The sequence below is a fragment of the Lontra canadensis genome, unplaced genomic scaffold (assembly GCF_010015895.1).
Source record: "Lontra canadensis isolate GAN:19392208 unplaced genomic scaffold, GSC_riverotter_1.0 scaffold60, whole genome shotgun sequence".
Taxonomy (NCBI): Eukaryota; Metazoa; Chordata; class Mammalia; order Carnivora; family Mustelidae; genus Lontra; species Lontra canadensis.
In genome coordinates this window covers 12,089,287-12,112,140 of record NW_022631054.1, presented here as the reverse complement: position 1 = coordinate 12,112,140, position 22,854 = coordinate 12,089,287, and the positions used below count along the sequence as shown (strand labels likewise).

The 22,854-nt window shown below is 38.0% G+C and overlaps 1 protein-coding gene across 11 annotated transcripts in view; it reads right to left on the bottom strand.

Annotated features, from left to right (window-relative positions):
• Positions 1-22,854, bottom strand: part of MAST2 (microtubule associated serine/threonine kinase 2) — a 211,563-nt gene that overhangs the window by 60,897 nt on the left and 127,812 nt on the right. For all 11 annotated transcript variants that reach the window (XM_032877648.1, XM_032877658.1, XM_032877650.1 and 8 more), the window contains one exon: positions 2,361-2,452. In XM_032877648.1, the coding sequence (XP_032733539.1) occupies positions 2,361-2,452 (92 nt within the window). The remainder of the gene's footprint in view (positions 1-2,360; positions 2,453-22,854) is intronic.

The following is a 22,854-nucleotide window of genomic DNA, read 5'->3' as shown; positions in this document are numbered from 1 at the left end:
CTGCCTTCGGCTCAGGTCATGATCTCAGGATCCTGGGATCGAGTCCCACATCAGGCTCTCTGCTCAGCAGGAAGCCTGCTTCCCTTCCTCTCTCTCTGACTGCCTTTCTGCCTACTTGTGATCTCTCTCTGTCAAATAAATAAATAAAATCTTAAAAAAAATAAATAAATAAAATAAAATTTAAACAAAGTTTATAAATTAAAAAAAAAAAAATCCAACAAACTAGGAAGGTTCTATTTCTAGAATGACTAAGTACCTACTAAACTGACCTTACTGTAGTTATAATCTACTTATATATACTAAATATTTAATAACAGATTGACCTATATGGAATAAATAGCCTTTCAAATCGACAGACTTCATATTACTCAACAAATCAGGATGTATAAGAACTGAGGATATAATCTAATGGGAAGTTTGATCTGCATGGAACAATCAGTGCTGCCTTTCTTAGCATCTAGGTTAGGTAAAGAGTCTACAGCCATGAATTGGGCTTTTAAGTTCATCCTTTTTCCCTGGGTCTGAGGCCCACCTGGATTTTCTGCAGTGATTAGGGAGAGATGATGATTATGACAGGTAACATTTATGGAATATGAAGTATGTTATACATATTAATTCAAAGCTACAGTCCACAGCCCTAGGCAGGCTGAAAGACCAGATGATGTTCTCAATCAAAGTCCCTTGAATAGGGAAGATCTAGTCCTAAACTCTAACTTCTGGGAATCTAAATAGATAATCATCTCAGAAAGGAAAAGCCAGTAGTAATTAATGCCTAGTACTCATATTATAGTTGTGAAATAATGTATAAGGTCTAGAGATGCTAAATTTATTTCTATAGGATGAAAAGGCCAGGTCAGATATAAGCTGTTTTTACAAAGTTCCAGGGTAGAGTACACATAACCCAGTCAGTTTGAGGAGGAACATACCTAAACACAATGAGAGCTTTGCTTTCCAGTCTCAGTAAGTCTCCAATCCCCTGGGTCCTCCTGCACTCTTCATGGTGTCTTCTAACGTGACAGTTAGTGTTTAAGAGTTTTATTGATTCCTGGAAACGGGCCATGAGCCCACTGAATAATAGTTGGATAGGAGCCCAGTAAAGTGAGAACCTTCTCCCAAGGACAAAGAGCAATTTCAGAATCGCCAGTGCTTAGACAACTATTCCACATGCACCCTCATTTTCTCCCTCCAAAGACACAGTAAACTGTGAGCAAGGAGACAAACCCAAGTGAAAAAGATCTGTCTTATTTGGCTTGATGATGAGCTGTTTCATTGCTTTGGTACTGTTTTATTGCCCAAAGATAGAGAAGGTCCATGGCTTACCCACGCAGTAAGCTCTAAACAGCTTCCTATGGTTCCAAGCCTGTTCCATTTCCATTACACCTAGGTCTGGAACTCCCACTGTAAATAATGTAGCAGTGAAGAGTTTAACAGCACAGCAACCCCTTTAGCAAAGCTAAGGCCCCTTTGCTGGCCTCCCTGGGATGCAAAAATACATGTCTAAACTAAAATATATGGCTAACTCAAATGAGGTCTTCTCCCTCTTAATTTTTCTATATTCCCCAGTCAGAGGCAAGTAAATCAGTCCTTATACTGTTTGGAGGAGCCCATATTCCAGATGGAGCAGAGTCTGAATATAGAGATCATTTGCTTCAGTTACAATATGTGAAATTAACACCAACTTAAAACGAATATTCCTATCACCTTTGTTGACTCCTATTCTTTTTTTTTTTTTTTAAGATTTTATTTATTTATTTGACAGAGAGAGATCACAAGTAGACAGAGAGGCAGGCAGAGAGAGAGAGAGAGAGGGAAGCAGGCCCCCTGCTGAGCAGAGATCCCGATGTGGGACTCGATCCCAGGACCCTGAGATCATGACCTGAGCCGAAGGCAGCGGCTTAACCCACTGAGCCACCCAGGCGCCCCATTTGTTGACTCCTATTCTAACAGAGAAAGTTATCAGGAGTCGCATGAGGCAGAAAACCATCTTTGTAAGGACTGCCCCTTGGGCATGGTAGGACAACATTTAATAAAGCTCTTTTCACATGGTCCCAGATGGCTGGAGCCATAACACGCTCTCTATATACCAGTACAGACGCCATAGACCCAGGAAACAAACCTGACCCCAAAACGTGCACAAGGCCAAAAGGAATGTTGGCAGGTCGAGGCAAGAAACAACTAAGAGTCAAAAACAGACTGAACACATCTTCCCATAGAAAGCATGCCCATGAACTCTGTATTCCTCAGTCAACTGAGTGAAGTAACAATGTATTATGCTGAGCCACACAAAGTGAGAAGTAGGAAAGAAATTAGGTGTCACTGGTCACTCTTTCCCCCACCTTTCTTAACCTTCAAGCACTCACCTGTGTGGCCATGGAGTGGTGAGTGTGGCCTTGGTAGTGTAGGTGATGTGTTAGTGGTCACAATCAAACTCTTGCGGTTACTTGTCCGACAACTGCAATGAAAACAGAAATGTCAGTTATAATAGGGTCCACCATGGGCTCAGAGAACTTAAATGGCTACTGAGGAACAACAGTGACATCATTCCACGGACTGAGCAGTATACTACTTCAAACTGAACTGGGGCAGCAAATTCTGTTTGCCCCAGAAAGACTTCATAATTCGTAGCATTCTGCCTTACAATTACTTTTGTCACTATCTTGACTTTTATCTTGTATTGCCATTGCACTTTGTAATGTTTAGGTTTTGCTTCCCAAGTAAATTCAAGGAGATCCTCTAAACAACCATGATTCTGAAGAAGAATGGTCATGGTAAATTTAGAAAACAAAATACACAAGTCATATTCTCATATTTCACAAAAATTAATGTTCTTGCCATAAAAATGAAACCATTAACTTAACCCATGAAATTTATTTTTAAAAAACTGCTTAATCAAGAATTAAGTAATACTTCCATTTCACCATAAATTTCAGAACAGGTGGGTTCTTTCTAAAAACCGTCTTCCTATAACATGTTAATTAATGCCTGAGTCTTTTTCTTGTGGTTGGAGAAAACCAAATCATCATGAAAAGCCATTTCATGCTATACTTGCCAGTGAAAACGTGTATAAATGTATTTGAAAGGCATTAGGGAAACTTGCCATTTATATTCACCCAAACAAATATTTACCAAACACCTACTTGACACCAGACACTGTTCTAGATGCTAGGGAAGCAATAGGAAACAAGAGAAAAGTCTCTGTCCTCAAACTGGAGTACTGGTGTGAAGAAAGATAAAGAGAGGGATGGGGGGAGGCGTCAGAATGTTCAAGAAATAGTAAAATGGGCGTCAGGAGGGGAGAACGATAGGAAAAAGAGTAGGTTAGAAAGGGTACGGGGGTAGGTCACAGGCAGACTCTGTAGGTATGGTAGACTATCCTGAAGAACTACTGGAAATGTGACAGGAAATCACAGAAAGAATTGAAATCAAGCTCAAGAATGAGATTATGATAAGAAATAATGAGGACTTTCCCCTAAGAAACCATCAGGAAAAATCTAATCCTGTCTGACAGCCCTCATTACTCAGTCACCATCATATGTCCAAGCTTCTTGTTCTCCAATGTGAAATAGTCTCCCTTTATTCTCTGATCTTCCAACAAGAAAAATTTGCAGTGTGTCTCCATGAACTCATTCTGTCATCAGCAAACTGCCTATATTCTCAACTTCTTTACTCAACATTCATTTTAAATTCTAGTTCTAACTGAAACCTTGCTTAAACCCCATCATAATACACACACAGGACACCACAGTCCTGGTGAAATCCCAACCATTTTAAACCCAACTTTCCATCTATTTTACAACTGCACTCAGGCAGCTGAAGGGTGACTAAAGAAAAACCCCAAATCATGCTGGCCATTGTCTCTTTATATTTAAGATGATAAGTATCAAGTGGGTCTCCTTAACCATACTACAGATACCTGGACAATGTGTGCTCACTCTCTCTCCAAGACAACTAACTCTCATCTTCTCTCCAAGCTTCCAGCACTCCTTCCCCAAATCTCACACTCATCTGCTGACTTTGCTTTTTATTCAACTGGGGGTAAAAAGCAACAACACAAAAATGCTTCATATTCTGCTATACAAGTCTATTACCCTAAATTTGTATCCATATACTCTAGTTTCCTATCTACAACAGCAGAAGGAAACACCATGCTCCTGTCAAAGGCAACTCCTCTGACTTTCCTCTTTAAGGTCTCCACCTACACTGCCCTCCCTCTCCTCTGCCATGAATTTCTACTTCCTACATCATCATAAAAACATATCATTTCTTCCATCACACAAAAATAAAAACAAAATCTTTCCTAGGCCTCCTTGGCTTGTGCAGTTCTGTGCTCCCATCTTTAGGAAAGATTCCATGTGGGGGTTCTACACTTGTCATCTTCACACCTTCATTTCCTATTCTCTCTTCAGCCCACTTGAGTCAATCATCCCATTCTGCCATTGAAATCACTGCTGTCAAAATCACCAATGACCTTGATCCTCATCTTATGTAACCTCTCAACATCATTTAGTTTTAACTCCCTCTTTAAAAAAAAAATTTTTTTTAATTGGAATTTACAGTCACTAAAATATACAGATCTTAAGTGTTCTGTTCATGAGATAATTATATATAGCCATATAACAACATCCAAAACAAAAGATAATAATTCTATTACCCCAGAAAGTTCTCATGTGCCCCTTTCTAGTCAAACTCTTGTCTCCCAATCAGTTTCTTCTAACATATGGCATTATTTTTGTTTTACTGGATTTCCTATAAGTAGAATTGCATACTATGTATTTTTGTGTGGGCTTGCCTTTTGTTCAACCTAATATCTGTGTAACTCTTCCTGAGACACTTTTCTTTCTTTAGTTTCTAGGACATGATGATTTCCTGGTCTTCCTATCTCACTAGCTGCTCATCTTTTATTCTCCTTTGCTAGCTCCTTCTCTTCCTGACCACTAAATCATTTAGTACTCAAGAGCTCAGATCTGAAATATCGTTTTTCTCTCCCTACACTCACTCCCTAAATTATTTTTTTTCCCTCCAGTTTCATAGTTTTTGAGAGAGAGAGAGAGAGAGAGCGTGCACGTGAGTAGGGAGTTGGGGGAAAAGGGCAAGGAAGAGAGGAAGGAATCTTAAGTAGGCTCCATACCCAGCATGAAGCCCGATGAAGTGCTCGATCTCATAACCCTGAGATTATGACCTGAGCCAAAATCAAGAGTCAGATGCTTAACCAACTGAGCCACCCAGGCACCCCTCCAGTTTTATAGTTTTAAATCTTTGATGTTAATTAACAATACCCAGCATTTTATTGCTAATACTGAGCTCTCTCCTGGGAGTGCAAGACTCGTATATTCAAGTGCTTACTTGACATCTCCAACTGGATGTCTTAAAAGGCATCTTCAAATTAACATTTCTAAAACAGAGCTCTTGAAGTTCCCTCTAAAATCTGCTACTCCTCCCTAAGTTGTACTATCTCACTGCATGGTACCACCATTCATCCAGATGCTCAGGCAAAAACCTATGAATCATCGTTCGTTCTCTTTTCTTCACACCCACATCCAAAACAACCAGCAAGTTCTGTGAAAGTATACCTTAAAAATATACCCTGAGGGGCGCCTGCCTTCGGCTCAGGTCATGATCCCAGGATCCTGGGATCGAGCCCCCGCATCGGGCTCTCTGCTCAGCAGGGAGCCTGCTTCCTCCTCTCTCTCTGCCTGCTTGTGATATCTCTCTCTGTCAAATAAATAAAATCTTAAAAAAAAAAAAAAAAAATATATATATATATATATATATATATACCCTGAGTGCAAGCCATTCTCATTACCTTCGATACTACTACAACTCCAGTTCAAGTCTATAAAAGATTTATGAAGGATCTTCCTTCCACTTTGATTCTTCCTGCCCACCCCCTGCTCCTACCAGTCTATTCTTCACCTATCAGCCACAGTAAAATTTTAAAAATCATAGATGAAATCATGTGAATTCCCTTTTTAAAAACTCCAATGGTGGAGCACCAGTTAAGTGCCTGTCTCTTGATTTCAACTTAGGTCATGATCTCAGGGTCCCGGGAGCAAGCCCCACATTAGGCTCCATACTCAGCAGGGAGTCTGCAGTCTCTATCCCCCTCCTTCTATTCCTCCCCCACTCACATATATGTGTGTGCGTGCTCTCGCTCTCTCTCAAATAAATAAATAAATCTTAAAAAAAAAAAAAAAACCTCCAATGGCTTCCCATCCCATTTGCAATATAATTCAAATTCCTCACCACAGCCATTCAAATTAATCCTACTATAAAGGTTTGTTGTTGTTGTTGTTTTATGTTAAGGATCTCAAGTAAGATTTTGTCTTTTGGATCTTCTTAAAAAGAAACATACCTATGTTTATTCAGCCCCCTGTTCTAAGGGCAAATAGGATACAAATATTGTCAGTAGGCCCCTCAGTTTTGAACATTAGAAATTTTACAAAACATACATATGAAACCATATTGACCTTTGGTAAGGTTACCCAGATCAAGGGACTCCTGAGTCAAAAGATACCTCAGAGACTTCTGCACTTCATGTCACCCTACTCCCTTAATAATTAACGTTCTCTCCTCCTGGACTTACCCAATTATACCAAATTTTTAGAAAGCATGAGTTCAAATGAGGACTTGTATGGATGCTCCTTTATTCTTCCAAGCAGGGTAATGTCTCTCTTTTCTTTGCATTCTTCTAGCACTTGTAGCTTATCCTACTCTCAGTGTTAAGTGTCACTGTGGTACAGTAGAAAGAGACAGGGCTTTGCAGTTAGAAGATCTGAGTTTGAAACTGGCTGTTTGACCTTGAACAAGCCTCATAAACTCTCATGCTCTGGTGTTCTCAATTATAAAATGAAGGTAATATAAACCTTATGTGTCATTCTGGACTCCTCTCTTTCGACCCACCATAAATTTTGTATATCGACCCATCATAAATTTTGTTGGCCTTAACATCAAAGCTGATCATTTTTTCACTTCTTTTACCACTACCACCTTGAGATCAAGCCACTTATCTGAATTAAGTAAACTAGCTTCCTTGTTGGTAGTCCTGCTTCCACTTTTGTTCCCATGGAATCTGTTCTCAACAAAACAGCCTTTAAAATATAATTCAGAAAATACTTCTACTTCCAATCATGATAGAGTCACAAATAATAAAATTACCCTCTCATATAATAAACTAGACCAAAAAAATAAAACAATTTTCAGACCCTGGACAAGTAGTAATCTAGGACAGTGATCGTTAAGAGAAGGGGAACAAACAACGTGAGTACTATGATTACCCAAGCTTACTATCTGAAAAAACTTCTCAGCAACAGTGCAGGGAGGAGGTGCCTGCACAGAGCCTGGCAGTCTCCTTGAGTTGAAAAAGCTACCCAAGAAAAGGAGGTGAAAATTCCTCAGTGTACACATCGGGTCAGAAATAGTTTGTGCTCTTAGCACTCAGAAGATGAAAATCTGGTTATTCATGGGACAGCAGAAAGAAAATATTAGTCCCAAATGCTACTCTGGTCCTACCTAACAAAGCTTAAAAGCAATTCTGAAAAAGATCAAACTATTTCCAAGTAACTTAACTGTATCTCAGTTAAGGCTCAAAAATATTGAAAGGAATAAAAATGACATATCTGATAAAGGGTTAGTACCCAAAATATATAAAGAACTCATAAAACCCAACACCCCAAAAAACAAATTACCCAGTTTAAAAATGGGCAGAGGACACAAATAGACATTTTTCCAAAAAGACATACAGATGGCCAACAAACACATGAAAAGATGTTCAACATCACTCATCATCAGGGAAATACAAATCAAAACCACGATGAGATACCACCTCACACCTGTCAGAATGGCTAAAATTAACAACACAAGAAACAACAGGTGTTGGTGAGGATGCGGAGAAAGGAGGACCCTCACACTGTTTGTTGGTAGGAATACAAACTGGTGCAGCCACTCTGGAAAACAGTATGGAGGTTCCTCAAAAAGTTAAAAATAGAACTACCCTGGGGGGGGCGCCTGGGTGGCTCAGTGCGTTAAGCCTCTGCCTTCAGCTCAGGTCATGGTCTCAGGATCCTGGGAGGGCTCTCTGCTCAGCAGGGAGCCTGCTTCCCTCTCTCTCTGCCTGCCTCTCTGCCTACTCGTGCTCTCTCTCTCTGTCAAATAAATAAAATCTTCAGGAAAAAAAAAAAAAAAAAAAAAAGAACTACCTTGGGATCCAGCAATTGCACTACTAAGTATTTACCCAAAGGATACAAAAATGCTGATTCAAAGGGATACATGCACGCTGATGTTTATAGCAGCACCATCAACAACAGCCAAAGTATGGAAAGAGCCCAAATGTCCACTGACAGATGAATGGATAAAGAAGAGGTGGTATATATGCACAATGGAATATTACTCAGCCATAAAAAATAATGAACTCTTGATATTTGAGACGCTGTGGATAGAGCTAAAGAGTATTATGCTAAGCAAAATAAGTCAGTCAGAGAAGGACAAATACCACATGAGTATACTCATATGTGGGATTTAGAAACAAAATAAATGAACACAGATGGAAAAGGAAGAAAAAGAGATGATAACCAAGAAACAGACTCTTAACGATAGGGAACAAACTGATGGTTACCAGAGGGGAGGTGGTGGTGGGGAGATGGGTTAAATACGTGATGGGGATTAAGGAGAGCACTTGTTGTGATGGGAACCAGATGTATACAAGTGTTGAATCACTAAATCCTACACCTAAAACTAATATTACTCTGTATGTTAATGAATTTAAATAAAAAAGGAATAAAAATATTCACATATAACAAATCTACACTGTTTCGTATGTAATAAAAAATCACTAGGCATGGGAAAAATCAGGCAAATAGGACCCATAATGAGTGGGAAATCAATAGATGCAGAAACGATAGAGATGGTAGAATTAACAGAACACTAAAATTGTTACTATAACTATATTCCATATTTTCAATAAGCTACAGGAAAGTATCGGCATGTGAAGGAAAGATTTATGAATATTCACGATATTTAAAAAACACAAATAAAATTTCTAGAGAATAAGAGTCTCAGATGAAAACTAAACTGGATGGCATTAACAGAGATGAGGCACTGCAGAAGATCAGTGAACCCAGACATAGCAAGAGAAGCTATGCAAAATGAAACAGAAAAGAAAATGTTTAAAACTGGAAACAGCAACAGCAAGCAGTGAGACAACTTCAAGCAGACTAAAAGTGTAATTAGAGTCCCTAAAAGGAAGGGAGGGACCAAAAAAATATTTGAAGAACTAACTGCTAAAAAATTTCCAAATTGATGATAATTATAAACTCACAGATCCAAGAAACTCAATGGACCCCAAGGACAAGAAACATGAAGAAAAATATGCCAAAGTACATAATAATCAAATTACTTAGAATCAGTGATAAAATCTTAATAGCACCACATATAAAGATCATCTAACACACAGAAGAACAAAGGTAACAATGACAATCGACTTCTCATTGGAAAAAGATGCAACCCAGAAGATAGAAAAGACACGTCTTAAAATATTGAACACCAAATTCAATACCAAGTGAAAATATCTCTCAAAAAGGTAGCCAAAATAATGACATTTTCACACAAAGAAAAGCTGAAATAATTCATTACCAACAGACCTGCATTAAGGCCTTCAGGCAAAAGGACATGATACCAGATAGAAATCTGGATCTACAGAGAGTAAAGAAAAGCACCAGAAATGGTGAATATATGGGCAAATATAAATCTTGATTTTTATTTTTAAAATCACTTTAAAAGATAATTGAGTTTTAAAGGAAATACAATAATTTACTGTGGGCTTTACAAGCCTATGTAGATATAAAATGGGGGACAGCCACAGCACAAAGCTCTGGAGGGAAGAATGGAAGTACAACACTGTGAGGCTCTTACATTAAATGTGAAGTGATATAGTATTACTTGAAGGTAAATCGTAATGAGTTAAAATTTTATACTATACAAACTAATGCAGCTACTAAAAAAAAGGTATAGTTAATAAGCCAACAAAGGAAATAAAATGGAACCATAAAACATACACAATCCAAAAAAAGGCAAAAAAAAAAGAAGAAAGGGAAAACAAGTACAGTTGGGCAAAACAGAAAACAAAGAGTAAGATAACAGATTTAAGCCAATTACACCAATAATCACATAAAATATAAATGTTCTCAAAACATATTCAAATTACAGCAGAGACTTTCAGACTGAACAAAATAACAGGGCCAAACTATATGCTGTTTATTATTTGTGGACAGCCAGAAACTAGAAACCACCTCAAATATCCACTGACATGAACGATCAGTCATAATATATCTATACACTGGACAACTACTCTGTAATAAAAAGGAATGAAATACTAAGTTAAACAATGGATGAATTGCAAAATAATTATGATGAAAGCAAGAAGTCAGACATAAAAGAGTACACACAGAATGATTCCATTTATATTAAATTTAAGGAAATGCTCACTAACCTACAGTGATAGCAGATTAGTGGTTGCCTGACCAGAGGCAGGAGAGGGATCATACAGAGGCATGAGGAAATTTGGGGGACTTCTAGATATGTTTATCTTGACTATCATGATGGTTTCACAGATGCATGCATATATCAAAACCCATCAAATTTTGTTTTAAACATGTACAATTATGCTTCGATCATACTTCAACAAAAATTATAAAAAATATTTTTTAATGTAAGTAATATCAAAGTCACTCTTCTGCTTAAAATTCTCCCTGTCTACAACAAAAACTAAGGATGTACTGCATGATGACTAACATAATAAAAAAAATTAAAGAAATGTAAAATTTTGAAAAATAAAATAAAATAAAATAAAATTATCCCTGTCTCACTGAGAATGAAAGTCAATGTTCTTACAGTGGACTACAAGGCTTTACATGTTCTGAATTACATTTCCTCTTTCCCTCTTACTCTACTCCAGATACATGGGCTTCCTTCCTTCTCTTAGAGTAGGCCCAGGATGCCACTGCCTCAGAGCCTTTACAAATGGTATTTCCTTTGCTCTGTTTCCCCAGATAGCCTCATGGTTTGCTCCCGCACCTCCTTAAGATTTTTGTTCAAGTGCAGTCTTCTCCATGAATTTGCCCCTAATCATGCTATTTAAAATGTAACTCCCCCGACAAAACTCCCTAGCTCCTTTTCCCAATGTATTTTTCTCAAGAGAACTTATCACTATCTAACATACTACATATTTTGCAAATTCATTTTGTTTGATGTCTCTCTTCCCATTAAAATCTAGGCTCCATGAGGCCTGAAGCCTGTGCATGCTTTGCTTACTGCTGTATTCCTCAGTTTCTAGAACACTGCCTGGCACATGGAAGGCTCGCAAAAAATATTTGTTAAATGAATGAATGAATGGATTTGTCATAAGGATTAAAATAAGAGAGGATACCTGTATACCTCGCCTGTGTAAGATATATCAAACCATTGTGTCTAAATTCCTTGTGTAAGAAAATGAAGATCTCTTGACACCACAGGAACAGATAATTGGTCCTAATTTCATTTGCCATGATCTTATTTAAAATTTAAAACAAAATCCAAAACGCTGAAGATCGTATTTCCAGGCCACATGCCTTTTTATGAAGGTACACATAATCTCAACTGGCAAATCTGCAACAGCTGCGAGGGGAAAAAAGGTCAGATACCCTGGTACAGATGCCATGACTCAGCTGGGCTCCGAAACAAGGAACTGGCTAATTTTTCCATTTCAACAGACTCTGGCCATTTCCCCTGTATCCTAGAAGATAAAGATCAGGTCTTAATTCCTTCATCCCAGTAAGATCAAAGTACTGGATGTTTGCAGAGTCAGCCACATTAACTCTCAGCTGACGGGAGGAAACCTAGAAGTCCTCTGAGCTGATTCTCTGATGCCTGTTGCAAGAACTGGGTTAAATCAGACTGCTGGTTAATACCATCCCAGTCACTTGGTCACTTAGAGCAAGACCTGGCATTTCACTTTCCTATATGCTTCACCATAGTCATCTCGGTGGATAGTGGCAGCAACAACTACAGCACCCTGTGCAATCTCTTGATACTGTCGCATTGTGGCCGTATTTGGAGAAATCCCAGCCTTCAAAAATGCTTCTTTCCATCAACTAGCAGGTATGCAAATCTGCCCCTGACCCCTCCCTGCAGGAGCTGCTGTAAATTCATTTAGCAGGTCTCCTTCCCAGTCTGAAGCGATACCTCTCCAATCTCCAAATCCCACAAGTCCAGCTGCTCTGAGAAACTTGAGAATTCAGTACTTGGCTAACAAGTGGCTACTTTCCTTCAAAATTTAGAGTGAGGAAAAGACCACTTCTGGTTCTTTAAGCGTGATCAATAAAATACAGAAGAAACTGGGATCATTTAAGATCAAGGACTTTCAAATGTTATTTCAGAGTAACAACCATGACAATGTCCCTGTGAAGACTAAGAAGCTAGACTTCAAATTCATTCTTTGAGGTTAGCATTACAGATACCAAAACTAGGTAAACACTCTCTCAAATAAATAAAATAAAACACTACAAAAAAAAGAAAGCTACAGGCCAATATCTCTAATGAACACAGCTGCAAAAATTCTCAACAAAATATTAGCTAATCAAATACAACAATACATTTAAAAAGCCACCCATCACAATCAAGTGGGATTTATTCCTGGGATAGAAGGGGGAGTGAATATTTGCAAACCAATCAATGGTTATCACTTCAATAAGAGAAAGGACAAAAGCCACATAATCATTTCAATAAATGCAGAAAAAGCATTTTTGTCAGTACAATTTCCATTCATGAAAAAAACCTCAACCAAGTAGGTTTAGAGGGAATATACCTCAACATAATAAAGGCCATATATGAAAACCCACAGAAAAACAGCATACTCAATGGGGAAAAACAGAGCTTTCCCCCTAAGGTCAGGAAGAAGACAAGGATGTGCACTCTCACCACTTTTACTCAACATAGCACTGGAAGTCCTAGCCACAGCAATCAGACAAGAAATAAAAGGCACTCAAATTGGTAAGGAAAAAGTAAAACTTTCACTATTTGCAGATGACATGACACTGTATACAGAAAACCTGAAATACTCCACCAAAAATCTGCTAGAATGGATAAATGAATTCAGTAAAGTCACAGGATATAAAAATCAATATACAGAAATCTATTGCATTTCTAGACATCAATGATGAAGTAGCAGAAAGAGAAATTAAGAAAATAACCCCATTTGAATTGCCAAATTCCAAAAAGAATAAAATACCTAGGAATGAACGTAGTAAAGGAGGTGAAGGACCTGTATTCTAAAAACTATAAAACACTGATGAAAGAAATTGAAGATGATACAAACAAATATAAAGAACTTATATTCTCAGGTAGGGAGAAAATACTGATAAAGTGTTGATACTACTGAAAGCAATCTACAGATTTAATGCAACAGGGGCATCCAGCTATCTCAGTCAGAGCACGTGACTCTGTCTCGGGGCTTCAAGTTCCAGAGCCCCAAGTTGGGTATGGGGATTACTTTAAAAATATTAAATCTTAGGGGCACCTGGGTAGCTCAGCTGGTTAAGTGTCTGTCTTCAGCTCAGGTCATCCAGGGTCCCGGGATGGAGCCCTGGGTTGGGTCCGGCTCCCTGCTCAGGGAGGAGTCTGCTTTTCTGCCAGTCCTTGTCCCTGCTCATGCTCACGCTCTCTCCGTTTCTCTCTCTCAAATAAAGTAAAATCTTAAAAACAATTTTTTTAATTTAAAAAAAAATTTTTAAATAAAATCTAAAAAAAAAACCCCAGCATTTTTCATAGAACTAGAAGAAATAATCTGAAAATGTGTGTGGAAACACGTGCAAAAAAGACCTTGAATAGCCAAAGCAATCATGAAAAAGAAGAACAAAACTGCAGGTACCACAATCCCAGATTTCAAGATATAATACAAAGCTGTAGTAATCCTAACAGTATAGTACTGGCACAAAAATAGACACATAGAGGGCATGGAACACAATAGAGAGCCCAGAAATAAACCCGTGAATATATGGCCAATTAGTCTTTAACAAAGAAGCAAGATTACGCAATGGGAAAAAGTCTCTTCAACAAATGGTGTTGGAAAAACTAGACAGCTACATAAAAAAGAATTGAAACTGGACCACTTTCTTACACCATACACAAAAATAAACTCAAAATGGATTAATTATTTGATCATTTGATCATCCCAGTAAATGGGAGAACTGAAACCATAGAAATCTTGGAAGAGAGCATAGGTATTACTCTGACATCAGCTATGGCAATGTTTTTCTAGACAAATCTCCTGAGGAAAGGGAAACAAAAGCCCCCCCCCCCCAACCCTAAGGGGACTACATCAAAATAAAAAGCTTCTGCACAGCAAAGGCAACCATTAACAAAACTAAAAGACAATTTACTTAAGGAGAGAAGTTATTTGCAAATAATATCTCCACTAGGGGGGCTAATATCCAAAATATATAAAGAACTGATACAACTCAAAAACACAAATATATACAATTTAAAAAATGGGCAGAAGACATAAACAGACTTTCTCCAAAGAAGACATACAGATGGCCAACAGACACATGAAAAGTTGTTCAACATCACTCACCATCAGGGAAATGCAAATCGAAACTACAATATTGCCTCACACCTGTCAGAATGACTAAATCAAAAACACAAGAAACAACAAGTGTTGCTGAGGATGTGGAGAAAAAGGAACACTCATTCACTATTGGTGGGAATGCAACCTGGTGCAGCCACTGTGGAAAACAGTATGGAGGTTCCTTGAAAAATAAAAAATAGAATTACCATATGATCTAATAATTCCACTACTAGGTATTTACCCAGAGAGTACAAAAACACTAATTCGAAAAGCTATAGGTATCCTTAAGTTTATTGCAGCATTATTTACAATAGCCAATATATGAAAACAACCCAAGTGTCCATTAATAGATGAATGGATAAAGAAGATGTGGTATATATATGCAATGGAGCATTACTCGGCCATCAAAAAGAAGGAAATCTTCCCACTTGCAACGATATGGATGGGCCTATAGGGTAAAATCCTAAGTGAAACAGAGAAAGACAAATGATAGATGATTTCACTCACATGTGGAATTTAACAGAATAACTGAACAAATAACAAAAGAGACCAAAAAAACCAGAATCTTAACTATAAAGAACAAGCTGATGGTTACCAAGTGGAGGAAAGTGGTGGGATGGATGAAATAGGTGAAGAGGATTAAGAATATACTTTATCAGCGTTAAGCATGGAGCAATAGAATTGTTGAATCACTGTTTCAATAACCTCCTAACTATTCTCCCTTGTTTACTCTTGTCTTCTCAACACAAGTAGTCATAATGATCTTTTAAAACATTAGATTATTTTACTCTGCCCAAAACCTTCCAAAGCCCAATTTTTAACATAGAAGTTATTAGCTACACCAGTCATTGCACTAATTCTTCTACCTGAAATGCCCTTTCCTCAGTAATACAATGGCAAAAATCCCTTACTTCTTTCAAGACCTTACTAAAACGTGACTTACCCATTTCCCTATATGATACTGTGACCTGTTCTCCCGTAATCTCCCTTACTCTTTCTTTTTCTTTTCTTCTCTTTTCTTTCATTTCTCTCTCTCTCTCTCTTTTTGATGGAAGCTCTTCTTGGATTAACCAAGTATTTTTTAACCCCTCCTTCATTGATTTGGAAATTATACACAGTTTTATTTTTTTAAAAAGTAATTATTATTATTAAAGTTTTAATAAGTACTCCTATCTTAATAAAGTCTAAGATTACCCAGCATCTCAATCCTTCCAAACAAAATTAAAAGATCTTAACTCCAATTCTCCCCCATCCCCTTTCAACTTACATGTTATTTGATCCAGTATTTCAGGTCTAGCTTGCTGTTATATTGCCAAATTAATAATCATTACTGTTCTATGCAAGAATTGCTTGCTTAAATTTACTCATAGATTTTCCAATTCCTTTGCTCAGCATTTCCTCTTGGATCTCACACCTTTCTTCTTTTCTTAGCAATGATTTCAGTCAGAATTTGATAGTGATAAAAAACTTCTCAATTTTGATGTTTGCCTGAAAGTGTTTTTATTTTGCTCAATAACTTCCAAGGAAAATTAAGCAGGTATAGAATCTTACAACCTCTTATTGAGAGTGACTTTTTTCACAGTATCTTAAAGATATTATCCCATTTGTTTTATGGCTCCTGTTATTGCTGTTAAGAAGCTTGCTTTTAGGATTATTATTCCTTTGTAGTTAATTTTTCTTTTTTCTCTAGTTTTTTTTTTAACTGCTAGCTTTGTTTTTTAGATATAATTCACATAACATAGAATTCAACCTTTTAAAGTATGTAATTCAGTGTTTTTTAGTATACTCGCAAAGCTGTGCAAACATCACCACTAACTCCAGAACGCTTTCATTACCCCCAAAAGAACTTCTGTAACCATAAACAGTCACTCCCATCCTCCCTTACTCCCCCACCTCCCTTACCAGGCAACCACCAATGTATCTCTATGGATTCAGCTATTCTGGATATTACATAGAAATGGAATAATACATTATGTGGTCTTTTGTGTCTGGCTTCTTTCAGTTAGCATCGATGTTGTCCAGATTCACCCACATTGCAGCTTTTATCAGTACTTCATTTCTTTTTATGGCTAAATTATATTCCATTGAGTAAATACGCCACATTTTATTTATCTATTCATAAAGTGATGGACACTTGGGTTGTTTCTATTTTATGGCTATTTTAAATAATATTGCTATGAACATTTGTGTATTTGTGTGTATATCTGTTTCCAATTCTCTTGGGTGGGCTGCCTTACTGAATTCATTTGTTAGAGCTCTTTTAGCTCTTGTGGATTCTTGAGGGTTTTCTAGCTCCTTTCAAAACCTCTGTTTTTATGGTTCTGCAATTTTACTGCAATGTATCTAGATGGAGATTTATTTCTGCTTATTGTACTTCATGATGTTATTTTACTTCTAATCAGTTTTGGAAGGTCTCAATCATTATCTCTATAAATATTGTTTCCCCCCCCATTTCTCTATATTCTGTTGGACATTCTTATTCTATCTTCCATACTTCTTAGCTCTCATTCATTCTTTGTATCTTTCCATCTCTGTGCTGCACTCTAGATAAAATTTTACTAACTTTGTCCGCAGCTTTACTATGTAACCTGACTGTTAATTTTTCAAATTTAATGACACAACATATTTAATTTCTTGAATTCTAATTTACATTTTCCCCAAATATGCCTGGTCTTTTTTACTAAATATGTCTTGGGGTGGAAAACCATTTACCATGCTAATGGACATCAAAAGAAAGCTGGGGTGGCAATCCTTATACCAGACAAATTAGATTTTAAACCAAAGACTATAGTAAGAGATGAGGAAGGACACTATACCATACTTAAAGGGTCTATCCAACAAGAAGATCTAACAATTGTAAATATTTATGCCTCTAACATGGGAGCAGCCAATTAATAACAAAATCAAAGAAACACATCCACAATTATACATATAATAGTAGGGAATTTTTATACCCCCCCCCCCTTACTGAAATGGACAGATCATCTAAGCAAAAGATCAACAAGGAAATAAGGGCTTTACTAAATAAGTCTTTTTTCTCTTGTGTCTTTTATATTTTTATTCATTTTAAATATACTTATTTCATAATCTTTATCCATAATGTTACTTTCTGAAGTTCTTAGGCTTATTCTTTCTTTTTTTTTCTATTGAATCTCATTTGTGGTAGATTGTTTCCTTGTATGATCTATAATTTTGTACTGTGAAATCACCTTCAGTATGGCTTTATTTATGGGAACCTTGCACTACCTGATTTTAGAGTATGTCATTTAAATGAAATTTTGAGTTTCTTTCTGACAGATTTGTCAAGGTTATTACCAGCTCAGAATCAGTTCCTAGACCACATATACATTTATAAACTCCAGGCCCCAAATTCATTAAATAAAAGCCTACAGTTTATCTTCAAGGAGAAATTATTATTATTAAGAGCCCTATTTAAAACCAAGATGAGACTAAAGAACTTTTCATCTCTCCATGCCAGTGGTAAACTGTTTTCCTAGTCCTCTGAGGATAAAGTCCTCCGAGGGTCCTAATTATATATGGAATATCAATTCTGTATTACCTTAGAGTTTCCCCTACCCAAAACAAGTTCTAGGCCTATCCTCTTTCCCCTAAAGGATATCAAGACTAATACACTTCCTCTTTAGCCACTTTTTTTTAGAAGTTCCACACTGGTTCTCACTGTTCAGGTACTGTTTTCTTAGATTTGGGTCTCTTGGCATTTTCCTTATAGTCTACTGAATTTAGCTACACATTTAAAGCAATAATCGTGGGGCTCCTGGGTGGCTCAGTGGGTTAACGCCTCTGCCTTCAGCTCAGGTCATGATCTCAGGGTCCTGGGATCAAGCCCCGCATCGGGTTCTCTGCTCAGCGGGGAGCCTGCTTCCTCCTCTCTCTCTGCCTGCTTGTGATCTCTGTCAAATAAATAAATAAAATCTTAAAAAAAAAAGGCAATAATCGTAATAGCTAATATTTATTAAGTGCTAACTGGGCACCATTTAAGGCATTACATGTAGCATCTCATACCCTATGGAGCAGGTACTATTAGTATTCCCCTTATACAGGCAAGGAACTACGAGGCAGGGAGAGGCTCAGTAGTTAATCTTAAATCACAATAAGGTACTAACATTTTTTGAAAATCAAATGTAATTTACATCATGTTGCTCTAGGACTTTCTCAATGTGAAATTGCTTCTTGGTATTTTGGCTAAGATCATGTGTGGGACTTTCTTTTTTTTTTTTTTTTTTTTTTTTTTTTAAAGATTTTATTTATTTATTTGACAGAGATCACAATTAGGCAGAGAGGCAGGCAGAGAGAGAGGAAGGGAAGCAGGCTCCCTGCTGAGCAGAGAGCCTGATGCGGGGCTCGATCCCAGGACCCTGGGATCATGACCTGAGCCGAAGGCAGAGGCTTTAACCCACTGAGCCACCCAGGTGCCCCTGTGTGGGACTTTCTTAATGTGGATCTCTACTCTAAAGATGCTTCAGAGGCATGTGTCCACAAAAACAAGGATATGATTCAGCTTGTAGCAGTTTTTAACAGGCAAACTTAAAACAGCAACATCATCCTGCAACAATAACAACTGAGAGTGAAAAGAAAAAAACATAGTTCTAAAGCTCAAATGTCAATGTCCAAGGTAACTCCACATGGATTTAAAAGATCCAGAATGCTTACAATGAATCAACAGTTAGAAAGTAAAAAACCTGAGGAGAGGGGGAAAAACTGGCCAAATGTAAACCAGTGCAACACCCTCCCCTGTCAACTGTATGACATGGTGGGAAGGTTCCCTAATATGGCGACAGCAACATGTCCCCAGCCCCCCTCAGTAAATGTACCCACCATCTAGAGACCAGATAATTCTGTCATTGGTGACTGTAGTTGATGTTCACATTCCCAGCATTCTTTTTTTTTTTTTTTAAGATTTATTTATTTGAGAAAGAGAGAAAGAGCAAGCACAAGCAAGAGAGAGAGGGAGAAGCAGACTTCCCACTGAGCAGGGAGCCCGACGTGGGGCTCAATCCCAGGACCTTGGGATCACGACCTGAGCTGAAGGCAGGTGCTTAACTGACTGAGCCACCCAGGCGCCCCACATTCCCAGGGTTCTAAGTGAATAAACCTGGCCATAGAGATGGGAAAGAAATTCAAAAGCCCAAGAGTGGTCACTGCTTCAGAATTCATGTATTCTAAGCATGTCTGTATGTTCAGGGCCCAGAACTGATACACAGTTATTATTACTTGGATAAATAATGAATGGGAGAGAATGGTCCTGTCAAACATTTTTAAAGCTGTACATCACTTGGTAGTCAAAGGAAAGTGGCCAGTGAGACTAATGATTTTTTTTTTTTTTTTAAGATTTTATTCATTTACTCAGAGAGAGAAAGCACAAGCAGGGGAGCAAAAGGCAGAGGGAGAATAAGGCTCCCCTCTGAGCAAGGAGCCTGATGTGGAACTTGATCCTAGGACCCTGGGATCATGACCTGAGCTGAAGGCAAATGCCCAACTGACTAAGCCACGCAGGCATCCTGAGACTAAAGATTTTTTCCTTGAATGAAGTATACTTCCACTAAAGAGGTCCTCCACAAATACAGGCCCTGGTAAAATGAAATAGTATAAAGCTATTCCTGATTACATAGTATCTAGGAAGTTGTGGTAAATTTGGTTTGTCTTTAGTAATTCCCATGGTTTCCACATTTCTTTGGAAATTCCAAATTATGAGCTTACTCCCATGTTACATTTCCAGACCAGCTTCTTTGAGAGCTATTGGTTAAAGCAAGACACAAAAATGTCCTGAAGGGCTGGCCCAGTCAGAAAGGCATGCCCCTCTTGATCTCAGGGTCATGAGTTTGAATCCCACTTTGGGTGTAGAGATTAAATAAATAAATGTAAAAAGGTCTTATAATGACTCCATATGTTATTCCAACACCCAGATTAAACCCTGCATTAGTGACAGCCCTTCTTTTCTGCCTCCTTCCTCAATAAATAGCCCAGCTATCTGGCCTGTGCCCAAATTTCCATGATAGAGAAGATTAAAACAAAATTCTGTTTCTAGGAAGCAGCAATACATACAGAGGCTACTTTAAGGACCAGGCCCCCACTTTCAATAGCCAAAATTCTATCACAGTGGTTATTAGTGACAGGTAATCACAAGGTTCTACACCAGGCACACAAAGGACTAAAAAATGTGCATATATAATCAATCCTTGGCCTTCAGAGGCCCAAGAAAGAAGAAACTTAGATAGGTCAGAGAAGAGAACTCAAACAACATAAGCTGACACAGTTTCCTTTTAAGAATCTGGGTGTCAAATGGCCAAAAGACACATGAAAAAGTGCTCAACATCACTCAGTATCAGAGAAATACAAATCAGACCCACAGTGAGATATCACCTCATACCAGTCAGAATGGCTAAAAATAACAAGTCAGGAAAGGACAAATGTTGGTAAGGATGCAGAGAAAGGGGAACCCTCCTACACTGTTGGTGGGAATGCAAGCTGGTGCAGCCACTCTGGAAAACAGCATGGAGGTTCCTCAAAAAGTTGAAAATAGAGCTAGTATCCTACAGCCCAGCAATTGCTCTTCTGGGTATTTACCCTAAAGGTACAAATGTAGTGATCCGAAGGGGTACATGCACCTGAATGTTTATAGCAGCAATGTCCACAATAGCCAAACTACGGAAAGAACCTAGATGTCCATCAGCAGATGAATGGATAAAGAAGATGTGGTATATATATACAATGGAATACTATGCAGCCATCAAAACCCCCAAAATCTTGCCATTTGCAACAACATGGATGGAACAAGAGGGTATTATGCTGAGCAAAATGAGTCAGGCAGAGAAAGACAATTATCATATGATCTCTCTGATATGAGGAATCTGAGAGGCAGGGCAAGAGGTCATGGGGGGAGGGAGGAAAAAAATGAAACAAGATGGGATCAAGAGGGAGACAAACCATAAGAAACTTAATCTCAGGAAACAATCTGAGGGTTGCTCGGGGGTCAGGGAAGAGGGATACGGTGGGTTATGGACATTGGGGAGGGTATGTGCTATGGTGAGTGCTGTGAATTGTGTAAGACGTGATTCACAGACCTGTATCCCTGAAGCAAATCATACATTATATGTTAATTTAAAAAAAAAGAATCTAGGTATCTATACTCCACAAAAATGAAAGATTAAACTAAGAAGAAGGCAGAAGGTCTAGGGAACTCAGAACCAACAATGGAGAGAGGTACTGGGAATACCATGACAACAACTACGCCAGAGTACTGGAGAGTAATCAGTCTAGAGTGGAACAGAAGATGAGAGGGTCCTAGGAGTAATGCTGGGGTGATTAGATCATCTGGTGTAACATACTGAGAAGTACTTTGCAGCTTAATGGAAATTTCTGTTATGGATAAATGAATTCTTATGCTAAGAAAGTCAGTCAACAAAATCAATGATGGGAAGATGAATTTCTTTGGGTCAAAATTCAACTACTAGGGATGTCTGGTTGGCTCAGTCAGTTAAGCATCCAACTCTTAATTTTGGTTCAGGTTATGATCTCACAGTTTTTAGATGAGCTCCATGCTGGGCATGAAGCTTGCTTAAGATTCTCTCCTTCTCTCCCTGCCCTGCTCACGCCTGCTCTCTCAAAAAGAAGGAAGGGAGGAAGGAAGGAACTCTAAGAAAGACTTCCAAATACAGAACACTTTACCTTATCAGAAATACAAATGAGTAACATTTTAAAAATAAAAATGAAACAAAACTAGCAAAAATAAGAATAAATACAGAAGAGAATTTAATTAGCTATTTTAATAGTTAAAATTATAGATATTGAAAGGATAAGTGGATAAAGAAAATGTGGTATAATAGATTATTATTCATCCATAAAGAAGAATGAAATCTTGCCATGTGCAACAACATGGATGCACCTCAAGGGCGTTATACTTAGTGAAATAAGCCAGAAAGAAATAGATAAATACCAGGGCGCCTGGGTGGCTCAGTGAGTTAAAGCCTCTGCCTTTGGCTCAGGTCATGATCTCAGGGTCCTGGGATCGAGTCCCGCATCGGGCTCTCTGCTCAGCAGGGAGCCTGCTTCCCCCACTCTCTCTGCCTGCCTCTCTGGCTACTTGTAACCTCTGTCTGTCAAATAAATAAATAACCTTTAAAGAAAGAAAGAAAGAAAGAAAGAAAGAAAGAAAGAACGAACGAACATATGATCTCACCTATATGTGGAATCTAAAACAAACTTAGCTTATGGATCTAGAGAACAGACTGCAGTTGCCT